This window comes from Rhinolophus sinicus, chromosome X (assembly GCF_036562045.2).
Source record: "Rhinolophus sinicus isolate RSC01 chromosome X, ASM3656204v1, whole genome shotgun sequence".
Classification (NCBI taxonomy): Eukaryota; Metazoa; Chordata; class Mammalia; order Chiroptera; family Rhinolophidae; genus Rhinolophus; species Rhinolophus sinicus.
In genome coordinates, this window is record NC_133768.1 from 86,665,080 (window position 1) to 86,690,349 (window position 25,270).

A 25,270-nucleotide genomic window follows, 5' to 3' on the forward strand; every position below is an offset into this window, starting at 1 on the left:
GTTAACTGTTTGTCCAGTTGGTACAAATTCATAAATTCAAAAAAGTTAGCAACCTCATTGCAACAAGTTCACGAACTTAATTGTTAGACCTCATAGTCACATGATTTAGTTATTGGTTAATGAGTCCAGCAGGAGCTTCAATTAAGTCTCCTTAAAAGAGAGGGGACAGGACCGGCCCGGTGGCTCAGGCGGTTAGAGCTCCATGCTCCTAACTCCGAAGGCTGCCGGTTCGATTCCCACATGGGCCAGTGGGCTCTCAACCACAAGGTTGCTGGTTCAACTCCTCGAGTCCCACAAGGGATGGTGGGCTGTGCCCCTGCAACTAAGATTGAACAGGCACCTTGAGCTGAGCTGCCTCCCGGATGGCTCAGTTGGTTGGAGTGTGTCCTCTCAACCACAAGGTTGCCAGTTCAATTCCTCGACTCCTGCAAGGGATGGTGGGCAGCGCCCCCTGCAACTAAAATTGAACATGGCACCTTGAGCTGAGCTGCCACTGAGCTCCCGCATGGTTCAGTTGGTTGGAATGCGTCCTCTGAACCACAAGGTTGCCGGTTCGACTCCTGCAAGGGATGGTGGGCTGTGCCCCCTGCAACTAGAAAACAGCAACTGGACCTGGAGCTGAGTTGCGCCCTCCACAAGTAAGACTGAAAGGACAACAACTTGAAGCTGAACAGCACCCTCCACAACTAAGATTGAAAGGACAGCAACTTGACTTTGGAAAAAAAGAAAAGTCCTGGAAGTACACACTGTTCTCCAGTAAAGTCCTGTTCCCCTTCCCCAGTAAAATCTGTAAAAAAAAAAAAAAAGAGAGAGGGGACAGGCTCTTTCCCCCCCCATTCCATCATCTTGCCTGGAATAAAGAAGTGGGGGCTGGAGCAGTATATGCCATTGTACACTCTGACAATAACGGTCCCATCCTGTGGATAGTAGAAGTGAGTTAGATGAAGCTTTCTTTCTAGAGTCAAAATACTAGCCTTGGACTACTTACCTCTAGATTTATTTTGTATGAGAGAAAGTCACATTTGTATCTTACTTAAACCACTCTCTTTTTTTCCTTGAGGGAGGTATTTCCTGTCACATACTGTAATCTTAGCTGACACAAAGAAAATTATAAATTTTATTTGAATGTGATTTTATAATAAATAGCAGGACTTAAAGTAAAAGGAGTAAAGAGCTAGAACAAGAACTTTTTAGCTAACTTTTCAGTAAAACATCTCTTCTACAAACACAGGAAAAACATCAAGTGGGTAGGGACAAAAGAAGGTAATGGCTTTGGAGTACAAGGAATTTTAATACTCCTTTAAATTAATTCAGCATTACAGTGTCTAAATATGAATTTCTTTGGGATAGCTATTTTTTTATTTTTTTTAATTAAATTTATTGGGGTGACAATTGTTAGTAAAATTACATAGATTTCAGGTGTACAATTCTGTACTACATCATCTATAAATCCCATTGTGTGTTCACCACCCAGAGTCAGTTCTCCTTCCATCACCATATATTCGATCCCCCTTACCCTCATCTCCCACCCCCCATCCCCTATTAATGTATCTTCTATTTATAAAATATTTGTCTTTGAAATGTGTCTTTACAATGAGAATTGAAATATAATGACAATAATAGCTACCATTTATTATTATAATTTAATATTTACTGTGGGAGAAGCACTGTGCTAAGTGTTTTACATATACTGTCTTATACAACCCCTACAACTATCTTACACAGTAAGAATTATTTTCCCATTTTACAGGAGATGTTCAGTAAACCAAATAACTTTCTCAATGTCACCCAGTAACCTAGAAGCAGAACTGAGATTTGAGTTCATTTCTGCCTGAATTTTCCTGTGGTGAATGTCTGACAATTTTCATAACATTCTGATAGTCAAGTTAGAGATGCTCGGATCCTGTCCTGTTCATTGCCAATTTTCTAGAGATTCGGTGGAAAGCTAATATCTGTTCAACTTGAATAAGACTCTCTGAATGGTATATTGGACAAAAGATCGAAACCAGAAATCATGACACTTGCCTTTCATATTAACTATGTGCCTAAATTTCTGCATGACCTTACAGAAGTTATTCAACCTTCTGGGCCTCAGTTTTCTCTGCTATAAAAAGAAAGGTCAGAACAAGGTGATCTCTAAAATCTAATTTATTGCCACCATTCCATGATTATACCAACAAGTCTGTCAAAGAAGAAATGAACAAAGGGAAGATTGATGGAAAATAAAGTAGGCAATAGTATTTAGTGTTTTAACTTTCATTGTTTGACATGCAGAATTCGATTTAAAAATGGAATGAACCTAGCAGAGAAGTGCAGGAAGCTTTTTTGATTGTTGAAACTGTTTGTTCTTGATTCCACTGTTAACTTTGACGTCTATGGTTTCAGAAATATCTTTTGAGCAATACGTCTCTGACATTCTTCGAATGCACATTAACTGAAATATTTTGCTGGCATGGAATGAACTCTTCTAGGTTTTTTGGACTCTAATATGTTGACCTATACTTTAGTCGAACTAATTCTTCATTGAACTGGAACTTAACATTTTTTCTCCACTTAAGAGTGAAAAAACTCTTAATTACTAAAAGTAAATTTAAATGTGAATTTAGCTGAAAAATCCATTTTGCAGATGTGTAAACTGAGACTCATAGTGGTTGATTTGCCCATGATTACATGGAAACTCAGCACTCTCCCAGAGCATTGGAGGCATCTGCTGATATGGGTGACCCAGAGTTTTGGTGACGGTCCAAAGTGGGGAACAGACTGTTAGCTAAACCTTGGACCTGCATGGGATCAGGGGTCAATATTTGAAACTAATCTAGAAGAAACTGTGCCTTGCAAACACAGACTAGAAGAAAATGATCGGTCTCAAACTTGGGTCTCTGAAGATATTAAAAAACAAGTCTCTTCTGAAACTTTATGGTCACTAACCAAGTTTCCTGTGGGTTTGGGGTCTCAATTTATATTATCTGTATGGTTCAAAAACGTGTAACCTGAGATTTTTAATTTAAAGTTTTCCCTTATCTGTAGTGCAGACAGTTCACTGATAGAAACAGATGTATATGCTCCCTAGGGGAATACTTTCTTCATACAGGACTTAGAGAGAATTTCAACATATTTAAACTCACAATAAAAACAAAACAAAACAGAAACAAGAAAGAAAGCCATCATATGCAGGAGTTGATGGAAAAAACAAGCCATAGACCTAGACCCCCAAAGACTGAACATGCTATATTTATCAGATGCAGCATATAAAATAACTATGTTTAAAGAAAACAGAGTAACCAAAACAGGATTAAGGAGCAATCAATTACCAAAAACTGATGAGGAATATCCGGAAAAAAACTAAAATAAAATTTTAGAAATAAAAAGTAATAACTGAAATTAAAAATTAAATAGAAGGATTAAACATCATAATAAACACAGACAAAGAGATATTTAGTAAGCCAGAAGACAGATTTGAGGAAATTGTATACAATATAACAGAGAAACAACTAAATAGAAAATAGAAAAAAGAAGTAAAAGACATACAGGCCAGAGTGGGACAGTCTAATGAAACTTCCGAAAAGAGAATGTGGGAAAAACTCAAGATTCAATGAGATAATGACTAAACATTTATATGATTTATGAAAGGCATGGGTCTTTATATTCAAGAAGCTCAGCAAGTCACAAGCAGGATAAAAAAAATTTATCCACACTGGACAGGGCATTGGGCTGTGAATTCTATTGCCAGCCTCAACTTTGAAGCATATACAATAAAGTATGTTGTCCTGTGTCTCACAGGAAATTAGTTCCATCAACAATAAAATTAGGAAACTATTATCTACCTTACTTACACCTTATGGACGTTATGAGAGTAATATAATTTTTTCTAGGTTATTGGGAATGTGGAAGCCTGGGTACAAATCAAGTTCTTTATAGCAGAGGCAAGTACCCATTCAGAATTTCTATGAGCTCCAACTTACCAGGTTTCCAGGTGAAAATGTTTTGTCCTTACACTTTAATGAAAGACTACTCTCTGTCCCTCCTATCCCTCTTCTCCTCTCCAGTGATATGTGTGTGTGTGTGTGTGTGTGTGTGTATAATCTCTGGGGTGGTTCTGCAGGTATTTTGTATCATCAAGGCTGATATGCTATACAAATTTTAATCATGAGGCCACATCATGGCCATAATGTTGAAATGAAGAAGAAAATGGGTATGTGAGCATTTGGAGAAAAAAATTAAAGCCATCAGATTAATGCAGGTTATGCAGGTTACGCAGGTAATGCAGGAATGAAAATATCATTCAATGTATTTGTGGGAGATATATGGGGTGCTTGTCTATCTCCAATCATCTGATTTTGGCAGCAGGATTGGGATAACTTGTTTGGATCCATCCCCATGTCCTGGCTACCAATTTTGCAAATTTAAATTCTGGTTTCCTTCAACCCCTCTCAGCCGTCTCCACATACAGCCCTTCTAATTCTCCTCCTCTGTCAAGAGGACTGCCATGGTCACAATGTGGTGGTGGGGCAGGTGGCCACTTTCCCTACAGTATCTCATCTACATGGCCAAATCCACCCTTTAGAAACATCCTTTTGTAGGTCTCATTTCAGTTCATGTAGCTAAACATGAATTGAGAAAAATGCCAAATAGCAAAAAACCTGGGACTCAGAATAAGAGGTTGAGTAAATGAGAAGAATGCATTCAATAGAAAAATACAAAATTTGCCTGTTTTCTTTTGATGTTCCAATTGGTCTGTCCAAATGCATTCCTTATTATTAACTGTATTTAAACAACGTAAATAATCACGCATACTCACACTGATGTTTACTTACATTTTCTTGTTTCATAATTGCCACCTTTTAAAAATATACATCCCTGGTTTGAAAAACAAGTTTAGAGCTTTAATGTCCTCGAACAGATTTACAGAAAGGCAGCTGCAAATTTTCCTGTTAGTTCAAATTTGTCAAATTGTCAAAAGTTTCACTGGATTTTTGCATTGCTGCTGCTAATGATGGCATAACAGGTGTGCTTTTTATTGTCCCAGAACAAAATGTAAAGTATACATTTTTAAAACATTTGATATTTTATGTGCCTTGAATGACCTCACTATGTATATAGTCTTATGGCCATTAAATGAACTCTCTTTTACGAAGATAAGGGATTTTTGCATCTGAGAATATTTTGGGGTTTAATTTCTATTTTCACTTGAGAATCCCCCAACCCCCCAAAAGACTTAGTTGATGACAAACCATTGGAGTAGGATTTGTTGCTAGTAAATCATGATAATAGTGTGATTTTAATTTTTTTCCATTTCATATCTATTTCCCAAAGAAAATTTTGTGGATTCAGTCTTACACACTTAATTTGACTTAGAATTCTCCTAAGGATGCTTTTGGGTTCATTTCTAGTGCTACCAATGAATTCCACTTTCTGATTCAATAATCTAGAGTTAATGTTTTGACTTCACTCTAGTGTTAATGGTGCAGCTGCTATGTTTTAAGCAGGGGTTTGTTTTTATCTAATCAGAGTCACCTGAAGGGTTACCCTTTATTTTCTACTGAGTAGAAAAAGAATTATTTTAAAATAAATTTGATCAGGGGCAGCCTGATGGCTCAGCTGGTTGGAGCACAAATTCTAAACAGCCGGGTTGCCAGTTTGATTCTCACATGGGCCAGTGAGCTGTGTCCTCCACAACTAGATTGAAGACAATGAGCTGACGCTGAGCTTCCAGAGGGGCAGCCGGATGGCTCAGTTGGTTAAAGCGTGAGCTCTCAACAACAAGGTTGCTGGTTCAATTCCTGCATGGGATGGTGGGCTGCATCCCCCTGCAACTAAAGATTGAAAACGGTGACTGGATTGGGAGCGGAGCTGCACCCTCCCCAACTAGATTGAAGGACAACTGCCTGGAGCTGATGGGTCCTGGAGAAGCACACTGTCCCCCAATATTCCCCAATAAAACTTATAAAAAATTTGATTAGAAGTTGTCATACTTCAAATAGCAAGTTAAAGATAATTAAGCCTACATAATAAATAGTCATAAGCCTTTTGTCCTTATATGCTAAAAAGCACTACAAAACTTCCCATCATGTTTCAATGACTAACTGTCTATATTTGAGCTTTTCATTAAGTCCAGGCAATTTATAGCATTATGATATGTGAACATTGTTTGCTAACTAATAGAAATATTTCTTCTGAGAACTGAGCTACTGTTCCTAAGAAATCTAGGTGTGTGTCCAGAATTGAATATGGAAAAGAACCTGCACTCATCAGTTTATAATCTGGATACATTAATTATCTGTTTTCTATTGAAGATGCTAAATTCTAGTTACTTTATATATGAGTGGATTTTTGTCCTCAATGGCGTGATTAATAGCTACATAGTTGTGCCTATAGCAGGTGCTTTACACTTTGAACAAAACTTTACCAAATGGCATGTATGACACTGCTGTTACCATAATGTCTGTAGGAAAAATAGAGTGTACACACTAATCAATTCAAATGGCCTAATCAATACTTTGAAATTGCAGGAGAAGTGATATATTGTATGTGATAGATCTGTAGAGTCAGATAAAATTTTTTTGATTATTGGCACTTTCAATAAAGGAGAAACCTAATAATGTTTTGAAAGCATATGGTATTTATATAATCAATGAAAGTTTCCCTAGCAACAATAATTATATGAGCTTCATACAATTTCCTTCTCTAATTATCTGTTTTATTAGTAGATCATATCACCATCCATTAGGGAACACTTAAAAACATAATGAGGCATTTTATAATGAAGATATATATATATATACACACACACACATACACACATGTTTACGTGTGTGCATGTATATCTCTATAAAGAGTGGTAAATTCTCAAACAACATGGTCTATATATCAAAGTGTGGATGTCTTTATAATGAAAACAAAACTATTTATAATGAATATTTTCTCACCATAAATGATATGGAGTTAAGAGAGTTTATGGACTGTTTATATGAGCCATTCATAATCAGTGTCAACAGCTCAATATACAGGAGCAAGAATCATAGATCAGTGTCTCAGTGTTGGAAGGGGCCTCAAGGGCCATTTGGCTAATCTACCATTTCAAAATGAGGCAGCTGAGACTCAAAGAAGCTAAGTGAGTTACGCAAGGTCACTGTGCTGTGAACACGCGCGCACGCACACACACACACACAGAGTCATCTCTCTGAGGTACAGATAAGATAGCCATTTGTCATAGAATGGCCTGAAAACAAATATCCTTATAACAGCCTTATGGGAGCTTCAGGAACTAATCTTGCTTAGATCGGCTACACAATGATAGTACCTCATGATTTCTGTTGTATAGCAAATAAGATGTTCAGAAATAACAATGGACCTAATGTTTCATATCTCTCTGGTTGATTAATCCATTTGAAAGGTACGATATAATATGAGGAGATCACGGTAGAGAAGGGCAAGAATTCTCTCTACGAATGCTTACCTTCTATGAATTTCACAGTCAGTCATCTGTGAATAACAATAGATCTCAGAAGAAGTTTCATCAAGAAGAGAGGAGTACAAAGTTCTAAACTTTGCTTTAATGTTTCTCCTCAAAGTCTATGTGACTAAGTGAAACCAGATTTTATGAAAGAAATATAGTAGATGTGGTTTACAATGCTCATATTAGAGGTTCGGGCCAATATCCTTAGTATAGGTTAAATGAATTACTGAGATTTCAGGACATTTTAAAGGAATATAATTTGACCTGTGGTATATCCAAATCTAAACCACGTCGTAACAAGCTTCTATTGTATTCCTCTTGAGGTTTTTTTTATAGGCTAATGAGTTAACCTTTGTGAAGTACCATGAGACCATCAGGTTAAAGAAGCCTATATCAATTCAGTGCAACTGACAATACTCTATGTACCTACAAAACAGTCTGAAAATAATCAGTAAACCATTCACTGCAGTCCCCTTAGTATCAGAGCAACACAGTCAACATGCTAACAGCTAAGCTTCATGTGCTTAGGGGAAGGAAATGATCAATGGCAAAGAGCATATCCACCTTTGAAATGATATGATCCATTATAAAAATCAGATGTTAAATTGTTTCCAGTACTGAGCACACTCAATTAAAAGACTGCACAGTGACATCATCTTGATTGTTAAATATGCTCTGTGGGAAAATATTTGTGGAGCTTAAAAATCAGAGAAGGACTGTTTCTACCATGACACTGGAGATTATTTGGAAAGCATTTCCTTCCCCTTTTTCAAGTTGGTAGTTTTATTAGGAAGCTTGTATGTAGCCTGAGAGGCTGCTGAGTTTTGGGTCATACCTATCTATCCTTATGCTTCTTTGAACAAGAGATGCTTCGAGTGTTCCTTTTCTATTGGGTCCAGAATGGATGAATGGGTGGCTTTAGTCCAGGATCTCTGGACAAACATGTGTCATTCATGCACTTGACATTTGATGTCCTTCATCTCCTTGGACTTTCCAGTTTCAGTAAACTAATCTATCTACCTGAGTTCCAGCTCCTTGTCTAACTCTTTCTTCTTCTTTTGGTGGGGCTGAAGGTGGAGGACTGAAAAAAAGTTACACGTGGAAAAAAAATCAACAGACAGAGTTTCTACTTGGAGGTTTGCAACTTGCAACTAGCCAGGTCTATGGCCTTGGACAAGTTATTTAACCTTTCTTGCCCTCAGTTTCCTTGTGTTTCAGAAACTTGTATATTTCTTGCTTGTTGTTTACCATCTGTCCCTCCCTACACACTGTAAACTCCACAAGTGCAGGAAGCATTGCTTTCCTCACTGATGTATTCCAAGAGCCGAGCACATGGCACATAGTAGTTGCTCAATGAAAATTTGTTTAATAGATGAGTATTTCATATCTCCGTTAGCGGTGTGTTACTATTCATCCAATCTAGCAGTGTAGAAATCATAGAATGAGTGAAAATTCCTGCCTCCCCTTACACTTACACAGTAACCAAGTCCTATTTCCTCATGTCTGTCCTTTCTTCTCCATCTGTACTTAAATTCCCTTATATCACGTATTCATCATTTTCCATTCTATTCTCCAAACCATTTTCAGAGTGATCTTTCTAAAATGCAAACAGTCATAATGCTAATCTCTTTAAACCCCTTCTATGGCTTTTCTATTGTCCTCAGGATGAAGTCCAAACTCCTACATATGGCATATAGGGCCCTTCATGATCTGTGAAGTCTTTTGTGACTAATTCTTAGACCTTTAGGTATTGTTAAATACACCCTGAATATTGCATCTCTCTCCCTTTTATAGGACTTGGTGAAAGATATTCTATATATTTATTCACAATTGTCTCCTCAACTATAGATCGGTTTCATCATAAAATATCCCATTGCCTGACATGCTGACAGGGACATAATAGGGGTTTAATAAATGTTTGGTAAATGAACAATTAAATGAGCAGGTTAGAATGGTGGGATGGCCCTCACACCCAAGGACAAACTGCTTAACCTTTCTGTGCCTCAGTGTATTGGACTCCTTAGGGATGTTAAGGCAGGTGAACTAGAAGCCATCACATTTGTGAAACACTGAACTAGATATCTCTACCCTTTCTTCGAGATGTAATCTTCTGTGGGGCTATGATTTTCCCCTTCGTCATTTGGTTTGTATTGGTGAGTAAGCGTGGTTTGAAGTGAGGGTGGAGTAGGATAAGGTTTAAGGTACTTCATCTGAGAGAGAGGGAAGGAGAGCAAGTGTAGAAAGATGTTCGTATTTAGCCTTTTCCTCCCCTTCTGAGTGATTTTCTTCTTTGCTGACAGAACTGATACATGTCTTCTTTTTGTATTAAGAAGGAGGAGTGAGCTGGGCAAAGATAAACTCTCAATACATTGAATTTAATGACAATTCATTGGAAATACAAATATTTGAATTTGTGCACCTGATGAGTGGTATATTATCTGAAATTTTACACAATTCTGAGGCATTAGGAAGGACAACATAAGGGATGTGAGTGGCTTGAGGAAGGTATTGTGTGGCACAGCATCACTATTCAATCACTAAGTGTTTATTAAGCCATATATAGAGGCAAATTTTTGATTCAACGTTAAGGACCTTATCATGGTAAATATATTAAATGTTGGTGTTCTCTAGGGTTCTGACTTCATTCTCATTTTCCACTTTTCCTGGACAAGAAAGTTCTTTCCTATGGTCCAAATTATGTCCCAACTATTTTTATCCAGCTCAGAATTCTCCCATAAATTCCAATCTTGACTATCAATCCTTCACTGGACATATTCACCTGGATCTTCTGTAGATACCTTCAATTCAGCACATCCACAACTGAACTCACCATGTCCTGTCCCCCTGCCCCAAACCTGCTTTTCCATCTATGCTTTTCTCTCTCAGCTTGTGGTGCTTTCTTTTTTCCCAACCACCAAAAGTAGTTATTCCTGTTTCCTTACTTTCTCTATTCTACGCTTTTCTGATCTGTCTCCATTTCACCGTTCTCACAACTGCAGTTTCAGTTCAGGTCCTCCTCACCATTTACTCCTGGTTTACTCCAGTAATAACATCGCACTTGCCCTTTATGGCCCTATATCATCCATCTCTAATTGGTCATCTTAGTCGCCATCAAAGTGGTCCATCTTAAATGCAGTTTGTTATAAACCACTCAGTGGCTTCTTACTGTGTCAACAGGAAAGGCCAATTCCTTAGCATGGTGTGTAAATAAAACTCCCAGTGTCTGGCTCCTGCCCATCTCTCCAATTTTACCTTCTTCTGGACTCTTACACTGCACTTATACCCATTGACTTGTAAGATTCCAAATGTTTCATTTGGACTTACATCTCTATTTCTTTAAGTTACTCCTTCTGCCTGGAATGTTCTTTCCTCTTTTGTCTACCTGAAAAACATGTATGGTAAGTCCTTACTTAATGTTGTTGATAGGTTCTGCTACTTTAAGTGAAATGATGTACACAGAAACCAATTTTACCATAGGCTAATTGATATAAACAAGACTTAACTACCTTCTGCATCTCATCAACATTATAACAAAATTACGTTGAACAAAATGGCATATTCAAGAATCTGCTGTAATCATCTGTCTAGTGTTCATTCAAGTATTAAGATTTCTCTAAAGTCTAGCCTGACTGTATGGCCTCTTTTCACAGAAATAACCTACTGCTCCCTCTTTGTGCTCTGCAGTCTGTGGCTCTGGACATAGTCCACCAATACTTTTTTACACATGATGAATTAGATGATGGGCTCCTAGAGGACAGTATAGTGCAGTGGTTAAATGCAAAGAATGTGAAGCCTGAATAACTTACTCCAAATTCTAACTTTGAAACTTGTTATATAGGTAACTTTGGGCAAGTTATTTAACCTCCCTGTGCTTCAGTTTCCTCATTTACAAAGCGGGTGTAATTATAATAGAGTTATTGTGAAGATTAAGTGAATACAAGGTGTGATCAAACAATACAGTGCATGTTTAAATAAAAAGAATATTACAGAAAAAGACACATTATACATCAAAATACTCCCCCTTGCTTCAAATACACTTATCCTATCATTCTTGGCACTTCCTGAAGCAATTCTGGAAGTACTCTTTTATAAGTGTCTTTAGTTGCGCTGTTGTGGCTGCCTCGATGTCTTGAATCATTTTGACTTTGGGGAAGAGCCAGAAGTCGCAAGGTGCCAGATCCTGTGAATAAGGTGGATGAGGACACACCATAATGTTTTTTTTTTTATTTTTTTATTTTTTGTTTTTATTGGGGAAGGGGAACAGGACTATATTGGGGAACAGTGTGTACTTCCAGGACTTTTTTTTTCCAAGTCAAGTTGTTGTCCTTTCAATCTTAGTTGTGGAGGGTACTGTTCAGCTTCAAGTTGTTGTCCTTTCAGTCTTAGTTGTGGAGGGCGCAGTTCAGCTCCAGGTCCAGTTGCCGTTTTCTAGTTGCAGGGGGCACAGCCCACCATCCCTTGCGGGAGTCAAACTGGCAACCTTGTGGTTGAGAGGACGTGCTCCAACCAACTGAGCCATCTGGGAGCTCAGCGGCAGCTCAGCTCAAGGTGCCGTGTTCAATCTTAGTTGCAGGGGGCACTGCCCACCATCCCTTGTGGGACTCGAGGAATCGAACTGGCAATTGAGAGCCCGCGCTCCAACCAACTGAGCCATCCGGGAGGCTGCTCAGCTCAAGGTGCTGTGTTCAATCTTATTTGCAAGGGGCGGAGACCACCATCCCTTGCGGGACTCGATGAGTTGAACTGGCAACCTTGTGGTTGAGAGCCCACTGGCCCATGTGGGAATCGAACCGGCAGCCTTCGGAGTTAGGAGCATGGAACTCCAACCGCCTGAGCCACCGGGCCGGCCCCATAATGTTTTTATTTGACAGAAATTGCTGTACCAGAAGCGATGTGTAACACAGAGCCTTTTCGTTGTGGTCACAAAATACAGTGAATGCTTCTGCTGCTGAGTGCCATCCCATGGAAAGGCAGGGATATTCAATATGGGAAGCAGCACGTAGAACCTCAGTAACAGAGTGTGTGACAATTTCCAACATGTTCAGTGCAGTCAGTCAGGTGGTGTGTGAGCTATGGTTGAGAGAAGGTGTGTTTTAAAGTGTGTCGTAAATTATCCTCCACCATGACAACCCTGCATGTCATATATCGCTTCTGGTATATACCAATTTCTGTCAAATAAAAACAGTACAGTGTGTCCTCATCCACCTTATTCATAGGATCTGTCACCGTCCGACTTCTGGCTCTTCCCCAAAGTCAAAATGATTCAGGATATCGAGGCAGCCATGACAGCACAACTAAAGACACTCACAAAAGAGGACTTCCAGAACTGTTTCAGAAAGTGGCAAGAATGATGCGATAAGTGTGTTCGAAGTGATGAGAGGGATTAATGGCAATGTGTCTTTTAGTAATATTATTTTATGTAAGCATTCACTGTACTTTTTGATCACACCTCATCGTATATGTACAACACTATGCTTAATACATAATTGTTATATAAACTTGTGCTCTAATAGTAATATTAATGTTAACATTATTATTTTAAACTTGAAACTCTAGGCCATGATATCTGACTCATGAAAAGATGGAAGGTGTTCAATAATATTTAGTAAGTTAATAATCAACATAGAGCTATACTATATGATCCCATGATGCCCAGTCACTTCCCTTTTGTAACCCTCTTCTAACTTGTTCAGTGTGTCTCTTCCACTAGACAATAAGCTCCTTTTGTGCAAGGAGCACATTCATCTTGTTTACCACTATATCTCCTATGCCAAGCACATAGTAGGTACACATATTTGCTAACTATATAAATGGAGTATGTTTAAGATCTGAATTTTAGTTATTATCACATTGTCGTTAGCATTTTAATCATTTTCTGAAATTGTAAAATACAATCCTCTCTCCCACATTATTTCTATGTGATGTGACAAAATTTTGTACAATGAAGTTATTACGTTAGAATTCATTCTCTTAACAGAAGGATTCTTCTGTTTCTTTACAGCACAGGATTGTGGTCTTTTTAGCTCATGAGCTAATTCAGTGGTACAAAAACTCTGAAAGAGTACCTATACCTCCTGCTTATCACATGTGATTTTACATCAATAAAATTCACAGGCAAAGGCTTGTTGCAAAAAATTAAAAAAAGAACGATCCCTTATTTTTAGTGTAGGAGGAAAAACAAGTAATGTATGAGGTCTGACAACTAAGTTCATGAACTTGTTGCAATGATGTTGCTAACCGTTTTCTGATATCAGAGGGATTATTCATTATGAATTTGTACCAACTGGACAGTTAATTACGTTTACTATTTGGAAGTGCTGAAACGGCTGCATGAAAAAGTTAGATGATCTGAACGTTTTGCCAACAGTTCATGGCTCTTGCATCATGACTAGGGTTTCCAGGCAGAATTCCTGACCATTCTCTTGAATTTTCCTCGCTTTCCCATTCCCAAATCCCAAGAAAAGTTGGTCGGGAAATCAGGAAAATCGGCTCCTTGAACCTAGGTGGTTGGTAGTACACGCTGTCACTTTGTGGAAACAATTCATTGTGGAGAACAGAAAACAGTTTATACCTCAGGATTCAGGAATGGGAATGTGAAAAACATTCCTGAGAACGGGCAGGATTTCCCACCCGGAAACTCTAATCATGACAGTGCACCAGCTCACATGGCACTGTCTGTGAGGGAATTTTTAGCCAGTAAATAAATAGCTGTATTTGAACACCCTTCCTACTCTCCTGATGTGCCCCCCCCCATGACTTCTTTCTTTACCAGAAGATAAAGGAAATATTGAAAGGAAGACATTTTGATGACATTCAGGACATAAAGGGTAATACAATGACAGCTCTGATGGCCATTCCAGAAAAAAGAGTTTCAAAATTGCTTTGAAAGGTGGATTAGATGCTGGCATTGGTGCATAGCTTCCCAAGGGGAGTACTTCAAACGTGACCATAGTGATATTCAGTGATGAGGCATGTAGCACTTTTTCTAGGATGAGTTCGTGAACTTAATTGTCTGACCTCATATACAAATACCTACATCATGATTCTTTTTTTTACTCTCTAGCAATGAGCACGATAGAATTTCAGAGGATCCTATTGATGTGATCAGGAAAGGTTTTATAGAATGTCTAAAACTTTAGTTGGTCTGGGGGGATGGGTTGGAATTTCACAGGTGAGAAGGTAACAGTATTCCTTGCTGAGGAAAGGGCATAGAGAAAAGTGTGGACATATGATGTATTGGGGTTAAGAACAGCACACAGATTACTATAGCAGAAAGAGGGATTAATGCAGAAAGCAGAAGTCAAAGACAGGATGGAGATAGAGATTTAAAATAGTTTGTGTTGCACTTGTAATAACAGGATATTTCAAGTTTATAGAGAATGGTGAACTGTGGATGATGTTAGAGTAGGGAATAGAAAAATGAAAACACAGTTATGAGAAGAGTAATTGGGCAACAACATGGTAATATACAAATAGAGTAGAGAGATTTCCTGGGCTAAGTTGTATGTACAAGTGATGGGACACCCAGTGGAAATATTCAGCAGATAGTTGGAAATGAAGGATTATTTGAATTTGGGTAAGCATAGATTTGAAATAATCTGTATAGAACTGACAGTGAGAGACTTGGGAATGGAGAAAATAACTATAAGAGAATATAGAATGAAGACAGAAGTCCTAGCATAGATGTATGACAATGAAAGGTGTGATTAAAAACCCAGCAGTCTGTTGTTTTAAAAACCCAGTAAATACTAGCCTAGGAAATTCTTGAAAGCCCCTCATGACCCATGAAAGGCATACAGATCAGACTTTAAGGAGTACTACCTTAAGGCAAAGACCAGTGAGAACATGGGAGTGGAGGAAGGAAATGAGAATAACTCCAATGTACCTGTTGAGCAGTCAGATCCTGTCCACTTGGGGTCACAGTTGCACATTCCAGTGTCTAGAAGAAAAGTCCCATGGCCTGAGCACTGTTCTTGACATATAGGAAGTGGAGTTTCACAGTTGATTCCTCCCCAACCAGTAGAACAGTGACATTCTCCTTTCACACAGATGCCATGGCTGGAACACATTGGGTCTAAGCAGTCCTCTGAAGACCCAAAAAAGGGGAGGAAAGGTTAAAAGTGAACAGGTGTGGCCAGTATACCTGAGGATAATGAAACTGAGATACATTGATTTCCTAATATTATGCCATTTCTGCTTTTTTTTTCTTAATTTTATTTTATTAAATTTATTGGGGTGACAATTGTTAGTAAAATTACATAGATTTCAGGTGTACAATTCTGTATTACATCATCTATAAATCCCATTGTGTGTTCATCACCCAGAGTCAGTTCTCCTTCCATCACCATATATTCGATCCCCCTTACAACCATTTCTGCTTTTAATTAGACAATAATATGACTCAGGTCAAACCACAAGATTATTAACACTTAAAGATATGGTAAGGTATCACAACAGTTGCATACTAAATTTAGAAAATAAGGAAACCGTACATATATATTGTGTGAAATTGTTAGCAGTGTGTAGTACTCCCACACAAATGGGTGAGTGTACCAATGTGGCCTTTCAATAGGAATACCTCGGCGTTGCCAAAGAGCCCAAGAAGTTTTGGTAAGTCATTCCTTGCCTTTCTGAAATTGGAATCATAGTTCCCAGAAATGCCTTTTCCTTGATGTGTCTAGAGGAGTTAATATATTTTTAAGTTTGGATTATTCAAGGTATTGAATGAAGTGACTGCTGTTGCATGAAATCATACAACATAATACATTTATTATAATATCTCATTTATTCCTTAGAAACACTGAAAGTGCAACAGTTTAAACCCGACTTAAAAATTACTTTCTTTGTGGCTTCTCCTTCTATCAGACACTGACAGTTTCTAATGTTTTAGAATATCACAGATTCAATTTTCTGATTCTGTGAATCTGGAAATTTTTGAACACGTGTATAATTTTTGGACACACATATATTTTTGGACAAACGTATAAACTATGTTGGAAGTAGATTCCTATGGTTGCCTTGGGGATAATTGTTTTATGCTTTTAACTGAATGACCATTCCATGGAAAATAGGAAAGTTGATTTCCAAATTTCTAGTCTTCCCATACAAATAAGATGTGACTAAAATAATTTACCAGGATGCAGATGTATGCTTTGAATGACTTTCCCAGCAATGGAAAAAGACTGATACAATCTGTCATCATTTGCAAGTCGAGCCTTGTTTTAGGGTGTGGTCTGCAATTAAATGGTAGAAGGCATACATAATTTTGTTCATTCATTATTTAGAAGGAGAGGAAATGCCTAACGTATAAAATGTTGTTTTAGAAGGAGGCCATTGGTTATCTTAAAGTATAATAACAATTTTAATAAATAACATTGAACTTAATATAATTTACTTTATTCAAAGGTCACCTTCAATGACTAGGGAAGTCATATTTGAATCAGAGGCGTACAGTTATATGGCTGAAGTGGTAAGGCAGGTGACATACATGAATGAGATGGACAGTATGAAAGGGAACCAAGTATGTTGGGAGTGAACTGAGAGAGCAAGTGTCCAGTTTAAGGGAAGCTGCTGCTACTTGGCACTAGTTGAATGCCACCAGGTAGGAATATGAGTCCAGAGTTACTAGATTTTCTAATTGTTCATGAGAGGCTTGAAATGGAGATTTATAGGTGACACGTCTCTATTTTTAAATTGTGGAACATAAGTCACACTAAACGACAAAAATATCATCACTGTCACCACCACTATGTGAACCCAATAAAGCACAGTTTAGTCTGTGGGCTCCTGGTCTGGGATGTCTGTTTTTTTTAAATTAAATTTATTAGGGTGACAATGGTTAGTAAAGTTACATAGATTTCAGGTGTACAGTTCTGTAACACATCAGCTATATATCACATTGTGTGTTCACCACCCAGAGTCTGTTCTACTTCTATCACCATATGTTTGCTTTAAAACATTTTTTCTATTGTATTTGAAAAATGTAGACCATTGAATGTGGTATTCTAAGCTATCTTGGTTATTCTACAGTTTTGTTTTGTTTTAGTGACCCCTACAATGCGAATTTGCGCTAAGTCCTTTTTCAACTGCTTACATAATTTAATTTAGAAGGATCTAAATTAATTAGGTTAAATGCTTTTCATGGTAGATGTTGTGATACCACCATTTTTCTTTTGGTGAATGTGTATGTCCCTAGAACATCTGAAATTACAACTTGAATATAATGATTACAGTCGGATCACCATAAAAACAATTTGCAAAAGTAACTCAGGAACTCGGGTGCCTTGTCTAGGCCCAATGCCATTCACTGGAACAGACACAATCTTCACACCTCAATTCTACTACTGTTAATGGGAGGTGAAAAGCTAAACTCTTGCTTGCTTATGGAATGGAATGACATTAAACCCTTTAGACTGCTATGTAATAGTCTTAATGAGCCATCTATAAAAAACAACTGTAGGGACTTCCGGAAAAATGGCGGCATGAGGTGAGCCTCTGTGGGGCTCCCCTGGAAATTACAACGAATTGAACAACAAAAACTCCACGGGTGGCTGCTCCCCTGAACTACCGCAGCTGCTGGAGAGGGAAGAACTCAGACTGCTAGGGCTCCGCTTATGGCCCACAGGGCTGAGGGGCAGCATATAACACGGTTGAACCCAACGCTCACGGCAGAGACCTCGGAGAAAGGACTGAGGGAAGAGGCTGAAAACGGTGGTTTAAGCCCGCACTGCCGAGCAGAGAACGGAGCCTTAGGCACTGAGACTAGCCGCCCCCTCCCTCCCCTCCCAGAGCTCGCCCCGCCCCCACCTGCCCGGTGCTAGAAGCGGAACAGTAGCAGTGTCAGATCAAAAGAACAGAATATTTGCTGTTCTGAGAACTGTGGACCACAGACACAAATTCGCAGCCCAACTAGTTCCGGCAAAGGGGAGGGAGCTGTGGAAGCAGGACCGGCTGTGGTGGTGGTCGCCGCCATTGCTCTGGGCCACCTCTCACAACTCACCCCGCCCCTGACCCCACCTATCTGGGCGGATCCCTGCAGGAGTAAAAACAACTGCTGAAATATACGGGCTCTGAATCAGGAAATGGAAGAGCTTTGGAACATCAAAAGCTCTCCGTATACCCACCGGGACACTGCACCCTGTGACCTAGAAGAACTATTGACAGAGGAGAAGCCCGTCTCCCAGGGAATCCCCCCACTGTGTGAGAAGTTGGAATAGTGCAGAGAAAACATAGCACTACCATGTGGGAGAAGAAAAATAAGCTGCAGTTGGAGAAAAAATAAAACATTCTACCAAAAGGACTGGAAAACAAAAGAAAGACTGCTTCCTATCAACCTGTTGCAGAAGTCACTCCTGTAGATGTCTAGGAAGAGAAATAGTAAACCAGTAATCGCCATGAATAACCAAGGCAACAAGATAGCTCAGAAAGAAAGTGAAAAATCTCCAGAAAAGGCACTTAAAGATACAGAAATATGTGACTTAAATGACAGAGAATTCAAGATTGCAGTTCTGAAAAAACTCAACGAGATACAAGAAAACACAGATAGGCAGTTAAATGAACTCAGAAACTCAATCAAAGAACAGCATGAGCATTTTACGAAAGAGATTGAAATTTTAAAAAAGAACCAAATAGAATTTCTGGAGATTAAGAACTCAATAGAAGAAATTAAGAATGAAATAACCAGCTTAGGTAGTAGAGTTGACCAGATGGAGGAAAGAATCAGTGACATCGAAGATAGAAACCTGGAAATGACACAGATGGAAGAAGAAAGAGACTTGAGACTTAAAAGAAATGAAAGAACTCTACAAGAACTTTCTGACTCCATCAGAAAGAGCAATATAAGAATAATGGGCATACCAGAAGGAGAAGAAAGAGAGAAGGGAACAGAGAATATATTCAAACAAATTGTCGATGAGAACTTCCCAAATTTGTGGACAGAACTGGACCCTCGAATCCAAGAAGCAAATAGAACACCTAGTTACCTCAATCCCAACAGGCCTTCTCCAAGGCACATTGTATTGAAGCTGTCTAAAATCAACGACAAAGAAAGAATCCTCAAGGCAGCCAGGGAAAAGAAGACGGTAACTTACAAAGGAAAGCCCATTAGATCATCATCAGATTTTTCAGCAGAAACTCTACAAGCCAGGAGGGAGTGGAACCAAATATTCAAACTATTGAAAGAGAGAAATCATGAGCCAAGAATAATATATCCAGCAAAGATATCCTTTAGATATGAAGGAGGAATAAAGACCTTTCCAGACATACAGAAGCTGAGGAAATTTTCTAACACACGACCTGCACTACAAGAAATACTAAAGGAGGCTATTCGACCACCATCAACAGGGACAATTTGTGGAACCGAAACATAAAAAGGGGGAGAGTAAAGGCCTGAACCGGAATATGGAAATGTAGAAAAGTAAGCGTGCTGAAGAAAATGGAATACTCTAAATATCAAACTTTCTTTTACATAAACTTAAGGGTAACCACTCAAAAAAAAATCCAGAACTGAAATATATACTGTTATAAAAGAAGAAACAGAGGGAAACGTCATAGAATACCACCACACAGAAATAATAGACAACAACGAAAATGCAAACAAACAATGGAGACACAGCCTTACCAGAAAACTGAAAATAGAATGACAGGAAATCCTCACATATCAATAATCACTGTAAATGTAAATGGACTGAACTCACCAATAAAAAGGCACAGAGTAGCAGATTGGATCAAAAAATTAACCCAACCATATGCTGTCTCCAAGAGATATCTCACCTAAAAAGACAAGCATAGACTCAAAGTGAAAGGGTGGAAATTGACACTCCAAGCAACTGGTACCCAGAGAAAATCAGGTGTAGCCATAATGATATCAGATGAAACAGACTTCAAGGTGAAAAAGATAACAAGAGACAAAGATGGACATTTCATAATGGTGAAGGGGACTGTACAACAAGAAGACATAACAGTCATCAATATTTATGCCCCCAGTCAGGGAGCACCGAAATACACCAAGCAACTACAAACAGAACTAAAGGGAGAAATTGACCAAAACACAATTATACTAGGGGACTTAAATACATCACTGACAGCTATGGATAGATCATCCAAACAGAAAATAAGTAACGAAATAGTAGCCCTAAATGACACATTAGATGAAATGGACGTAATTGACATATATGGAGCACTTCATCCTAAAACATCAGACTATACATTCTTTTCTAGTGTACATGGAACATTCTCAAGGATAGACCATATATTGGGACATAAAACCAGTCTCAACAAATTTAAGAAGATTGAAATTATACCAAGCATATTCTCTGATCAGAAGGCTTTGAAATTGGATATCAACTGCAGAAAGAAAGCGGGGAAAAAACACAAATACATGGAGATTAAACAACATACTTTTAAACCACGACTGGGTCGATGAAGAAGTTAGAGGAGAGATCAAAAGATACATAGAAACAAATTACAATGAAAATACATCCTACCAACATTTTTGGGATGCAGCGAAAGCAGTTTTAAGAGGGAAATTTATCTCATTACAAGCCTATCTCAAGAAACAAGAAAACTCCCAAATAAATAACCTCATGTTACACCTTAAAGAACTAGAAAAAGAAGAACAAGTAAAACCCAAGGTCAGCAGAAGAAAGGAAATAACAAAAATTAGAGCAGAACTAAATGAAATAGAGAACAAAAAGACAATAGAAAAAATTAATGTGACAAAGAGCTGGTTCTTTGAAAAGATTAACAAAATTGACAAACCCTTGGCTAGACTTACTAAGATAAAAAGAGAGAAGACACTGATTAACAAAATCAGAAACGAAAGGGGAAGTTATCACGGACACCACAGAAATACAAAGGATCATCCAAGAATACTATGAAGGACTATATGCCACCAAATTCAACAACCTAGAAGAAATGGACAAGTTCTTAGAAACATATAGCCTTCCAAGGCTGAACCATGAAGAACTGGAAAATCTAAACAGACCGATCACCAGTAACGAAATTGAATCAGTCATCCAAAACCTTCCCAAAAGCAAAAGTCCGGGACCAGATGGCTTCACTAGTGAATTCTACCAAACCTTCAAAGAGGATCTAATACCAATTCTGCACAAACTCTTCCAAAAAATTGAAGAAGAGACAGTACTCCCTAACTCATTTATGAGGCCAACATTACCCTGATACCAAAACCTGGTAAGGACAGCACAAAAAAAGAAAACTACAGACCAATATCTCTGATGAATACCGATGCAAAAATCCTAAATAAAATTCTAGCAAATCGAATACAACAATGCATTAAAAAGATTATTCATCACGACCAAGTGGGGTTCACCCCCGGGGCACAAGGATGGTTCAACATACGCAAATCCATCAATGTGATACATCACATAAACAAAATAAAGGACAAAAATCATATGATTATATCAATTGATGCAGAAAAAGCATTTGACAAGATACAACATCCATTTATGATTAAAACACTTAATAAAATGGGTATAGAAGGAAAATACCTTAACATAATAAAGGCCATATATGACAAGCCCTCAGCTAATCTCATAATTAATGGTGAAAAACTGAAGCCCTTTGCTCTACGTTCAGGAACACGACAGGGCTGTCCCCTATCACCTCTGCTTTTCAACATAGTGTTGGAAGTCCTTGCCAGAGCAATCAGGCAAGAGAAAGAAATAAAAGGCATCCCAATTGGGAATGAAGAAGTTAAATTATCACTCTTTGCAGATGACATGATGCTATATATAGAAAACCATAAAGAATCCACCAAAAAGCTATTAGAAACAATCAACGAATACAGTAAAGTTGCTGGCTACAAAATCAATGCACAAAAGTCCTTTGCCTTCCTATATACTAACAATGAAATCTCACAAAAAGAAATACAAAAAACAACTCGTTTTGCAATTGCAGCAAAAAGAATAAAATACCTCGGAATAAAGTTAACCATGGCCATGAAAGACGTATATGCTGAAAACCAGAAGACATTTTTGAAAGAAATTGAAGAAGACGCAAGAAATAGAAAGTCATTCCATGCTCATGGATTGGAAGAATCAACATAGTTAAAATGGCCATATTACCCAAAGCAATATACAGATTCAATGCAATCCCCACCAAAATCCCAATGGCATGTTTTAAAGAAATAGAATGAAAAATCATCAGATTTGTTTGGAACCACAAAAGACCCTGAATAGCCAAAGCAATCTTAAGAAAAAAGAACAATAATGGAGGTATCACACTTCCTGTCTTTGGCTTGTACTACAGGGCTACAATAATCAAAACAGCATGGTATTGGCAGAAAAACAGACACATAGATCAATGGAGTAGAATTGAGAACCCAGAAATGAAACCACATAAATATGGACAGACAATTTTTGACAAAGAAGCTAAAAACATACAATGTTGGAAAGACAGCCTCTTCAATAATTGGTGCTGGGAGAATTGGATAGCCACGTGCAAAAGAATGAAACTGGACTGCTATTTGTCACCATGTACCAAAGTTAGTTCAAAATGGATCAAAGACTTAAGCATAAGACCTGACACAATAAACTGCATAGAAGAAAACATAGGTACTAAACTTATGGACCTTGGGTTCAAAGAGCATTTTATGAATTTGACTCCAAAGTCAATGGAAGTAAAAGCTAAAATAAACGAATGGGAGTATGTGAAACTTTAAAGCTTCTGCACAGCAAAAGAAACCATCGACAAAATAAAGAGGCCACCAACTGAATGGGAGAAGATTTTTGCAAGCAATGCCTCTGATAAGGGGCTAATATCCAGATTATACAAGGAACCCATTCAACTCAATAACAAAAAAACAAACAAACAACCCAATTGAAAAATGGGCAGAGGACTTGAAGAGACATTTCTCCAAAGAGGACATACAAATGGCAAATAGACATATGAAAAAATGCTCAACATCACTAATCATCAGAGAAATGCAGATCAAAACCACAATGAGATATCCCCTCACCTCAGTCAGAATGGCTATCATCAACAAGACAAATAGTAACAAGTGTTGGAGAGGCTGTGGAGAAAAAGGAACCCTCATACACCGTTGGTGGGAATGCAGACTAGTACAGCCGTTATGGAAGGCAGTGTGGAGGTCCCTCAAAAAATTACAAATAGAATTGCCATATGACCCAGCAATCCCTCTCCTGGGTATCTCCCCAAAAAATCTGAAAACATTTAGAGATAAAGACACGTGTGCTCCAATGTTCATTGCAGCTTTGTTTACGGTGGCTAAGACATGGAAACAACCAAAATGTCCTTCGATAGATGAATGGATAAAGAAGATGTGGTATATATACACAATGGAATACTATTTGGCGGTAAGAAAAGATGATATAGGAACATTTGTGACAACATGGATGGATCTTGAGAGAGTAATGCTGAGCGAAACAAGTCAGACGGAAAAAGCAGAGAACCATGTGATTTCACTGATATGTGGTATATAAACCAAAAACAACAAAAGAAGACAAACAGAAACTCATAGACACAAACAATAGTTTCGTGGTTGCCAGATGGTAAGGGGGTGGGGGGTGGGGGGTGGGAGATGAGGGTAAGGGGGATCGAATATATGGTGATGGAAGGGGAACTGACTCTGGGTGATGAACACACAATGGGATTTATAGATGATGTAATACAGAATTGTACACCTGAAATCTATGTAATTTTACTAACAATTGTCACCCCAATAAATTTAATAAAAAAAAATTTAAAAAAAAAAAGAAAGAAAAAGCAGAGAACCATGTGATTTCATTGATATGTGGTATATAAACCAAAAACAACAAAAGAACAAGACAAACAAATGAGAAACAGAAACTCATAGACACAGACAATAGTTTAGTGGTTACCAGAGGGTAAGGGGGGTGGGGGGTGGGGGGTGGGAGATGAGGGTAAGGGGGATCAAATATATGGTGATGGAAGGAGAACTGACTCTGTGTGATGAACACACGATGGGATTTATGGATGATGTAATACAGAATTGTACACCTGAAATCTATGTAATTTTATTAACAATTGTCACCCCAATAAATTGTATTAAAAAAAAATTGTAGTGCATTTTGAACAGCCTTGTTCCTGAACAACAGTTGTGATGAGCCCATCTCCCATGGTAATGGTTTAATATTATTTCTAAAGTCAGTCTTATTTGAGGAATGTGGTATGGAAATGTCTGATTACTAGTACACTTCTTTTCCAATGTATCTCTTTAAATGATAAGACTATTGCCATTTCAAGAAATGTTTTTTTGTGTGTATGTGTAAAGGCTCGTTTGGGGTGCATTTTAATATAAAGGCACTGACTTGAAACTCATTAGTGGTAATTCTGCTTCCTTAGGCGTGGGGGTCATGTTTCAGTATGAGATATGTAAAGATAAATAATATGTAGCAGTAATAACAGTAATTACAAATCACTCACAAGAAAACATTCACAAAATGGTTCCAAATGTGTATATATTATTATGTGGTTTAAAATAAGATGTAGCCTAATGCACTCTGTAATAATGAAAACATATGAATTAACACCTAAAATCATCAATATGGAAATTCTCAAGTTATAAGACAATGTTAAAATAAGGGAGGGGGTTCCCATTTTTCATTACTGCTCTTCAAGTGTCACAAACAAAGCCTCTTGTTAATATTAGAGATTGTCAGGAGAGAAATGAGCTCCCCTGACTCCAACTCCCTGCTCCACATACTAAGCAGACATGTTGAACACTTATGGTTTACAAATATCACTTCTGTCTCTACTGGAAGCACAGAATAGAGCCTTGGATAATTCAGTGAGAGAAAAGCCTGAAACAGTAGA

General features: G+C 38.1%; 1 protein-coding gene across 13 annotated transcripts in view; it reads right to left on the reverse strand.

Moving 5' to 3' along the window:
- TENM1 (teneurin transmembrane protein 1) overlaps positions 1-25,270 on the reverse strand; it is a 1,181,603-nt gene that overhangs the window by 322,263 nt on the left and 834,070 nt on the right. For 12 of the 13 annotated variants that reach the window (XM_074324280.1, XM_074324286.1, XM_074324287.1 and 9 more), the window contains one exon: positions 15,342-15,542. The exons of the other annotated variant lie outside the window; for it this stretch is intronic. In XM_074324280.1, the coding sequence (XP_074180381.1) occupies positions 15,342-15,542 (201 nt within the window). The remainder of the gene's footprint in view (positions 1-15,341; positions 15,543-25,270) is intronic. 13 annotated transcript variants of the gene reach the window in all.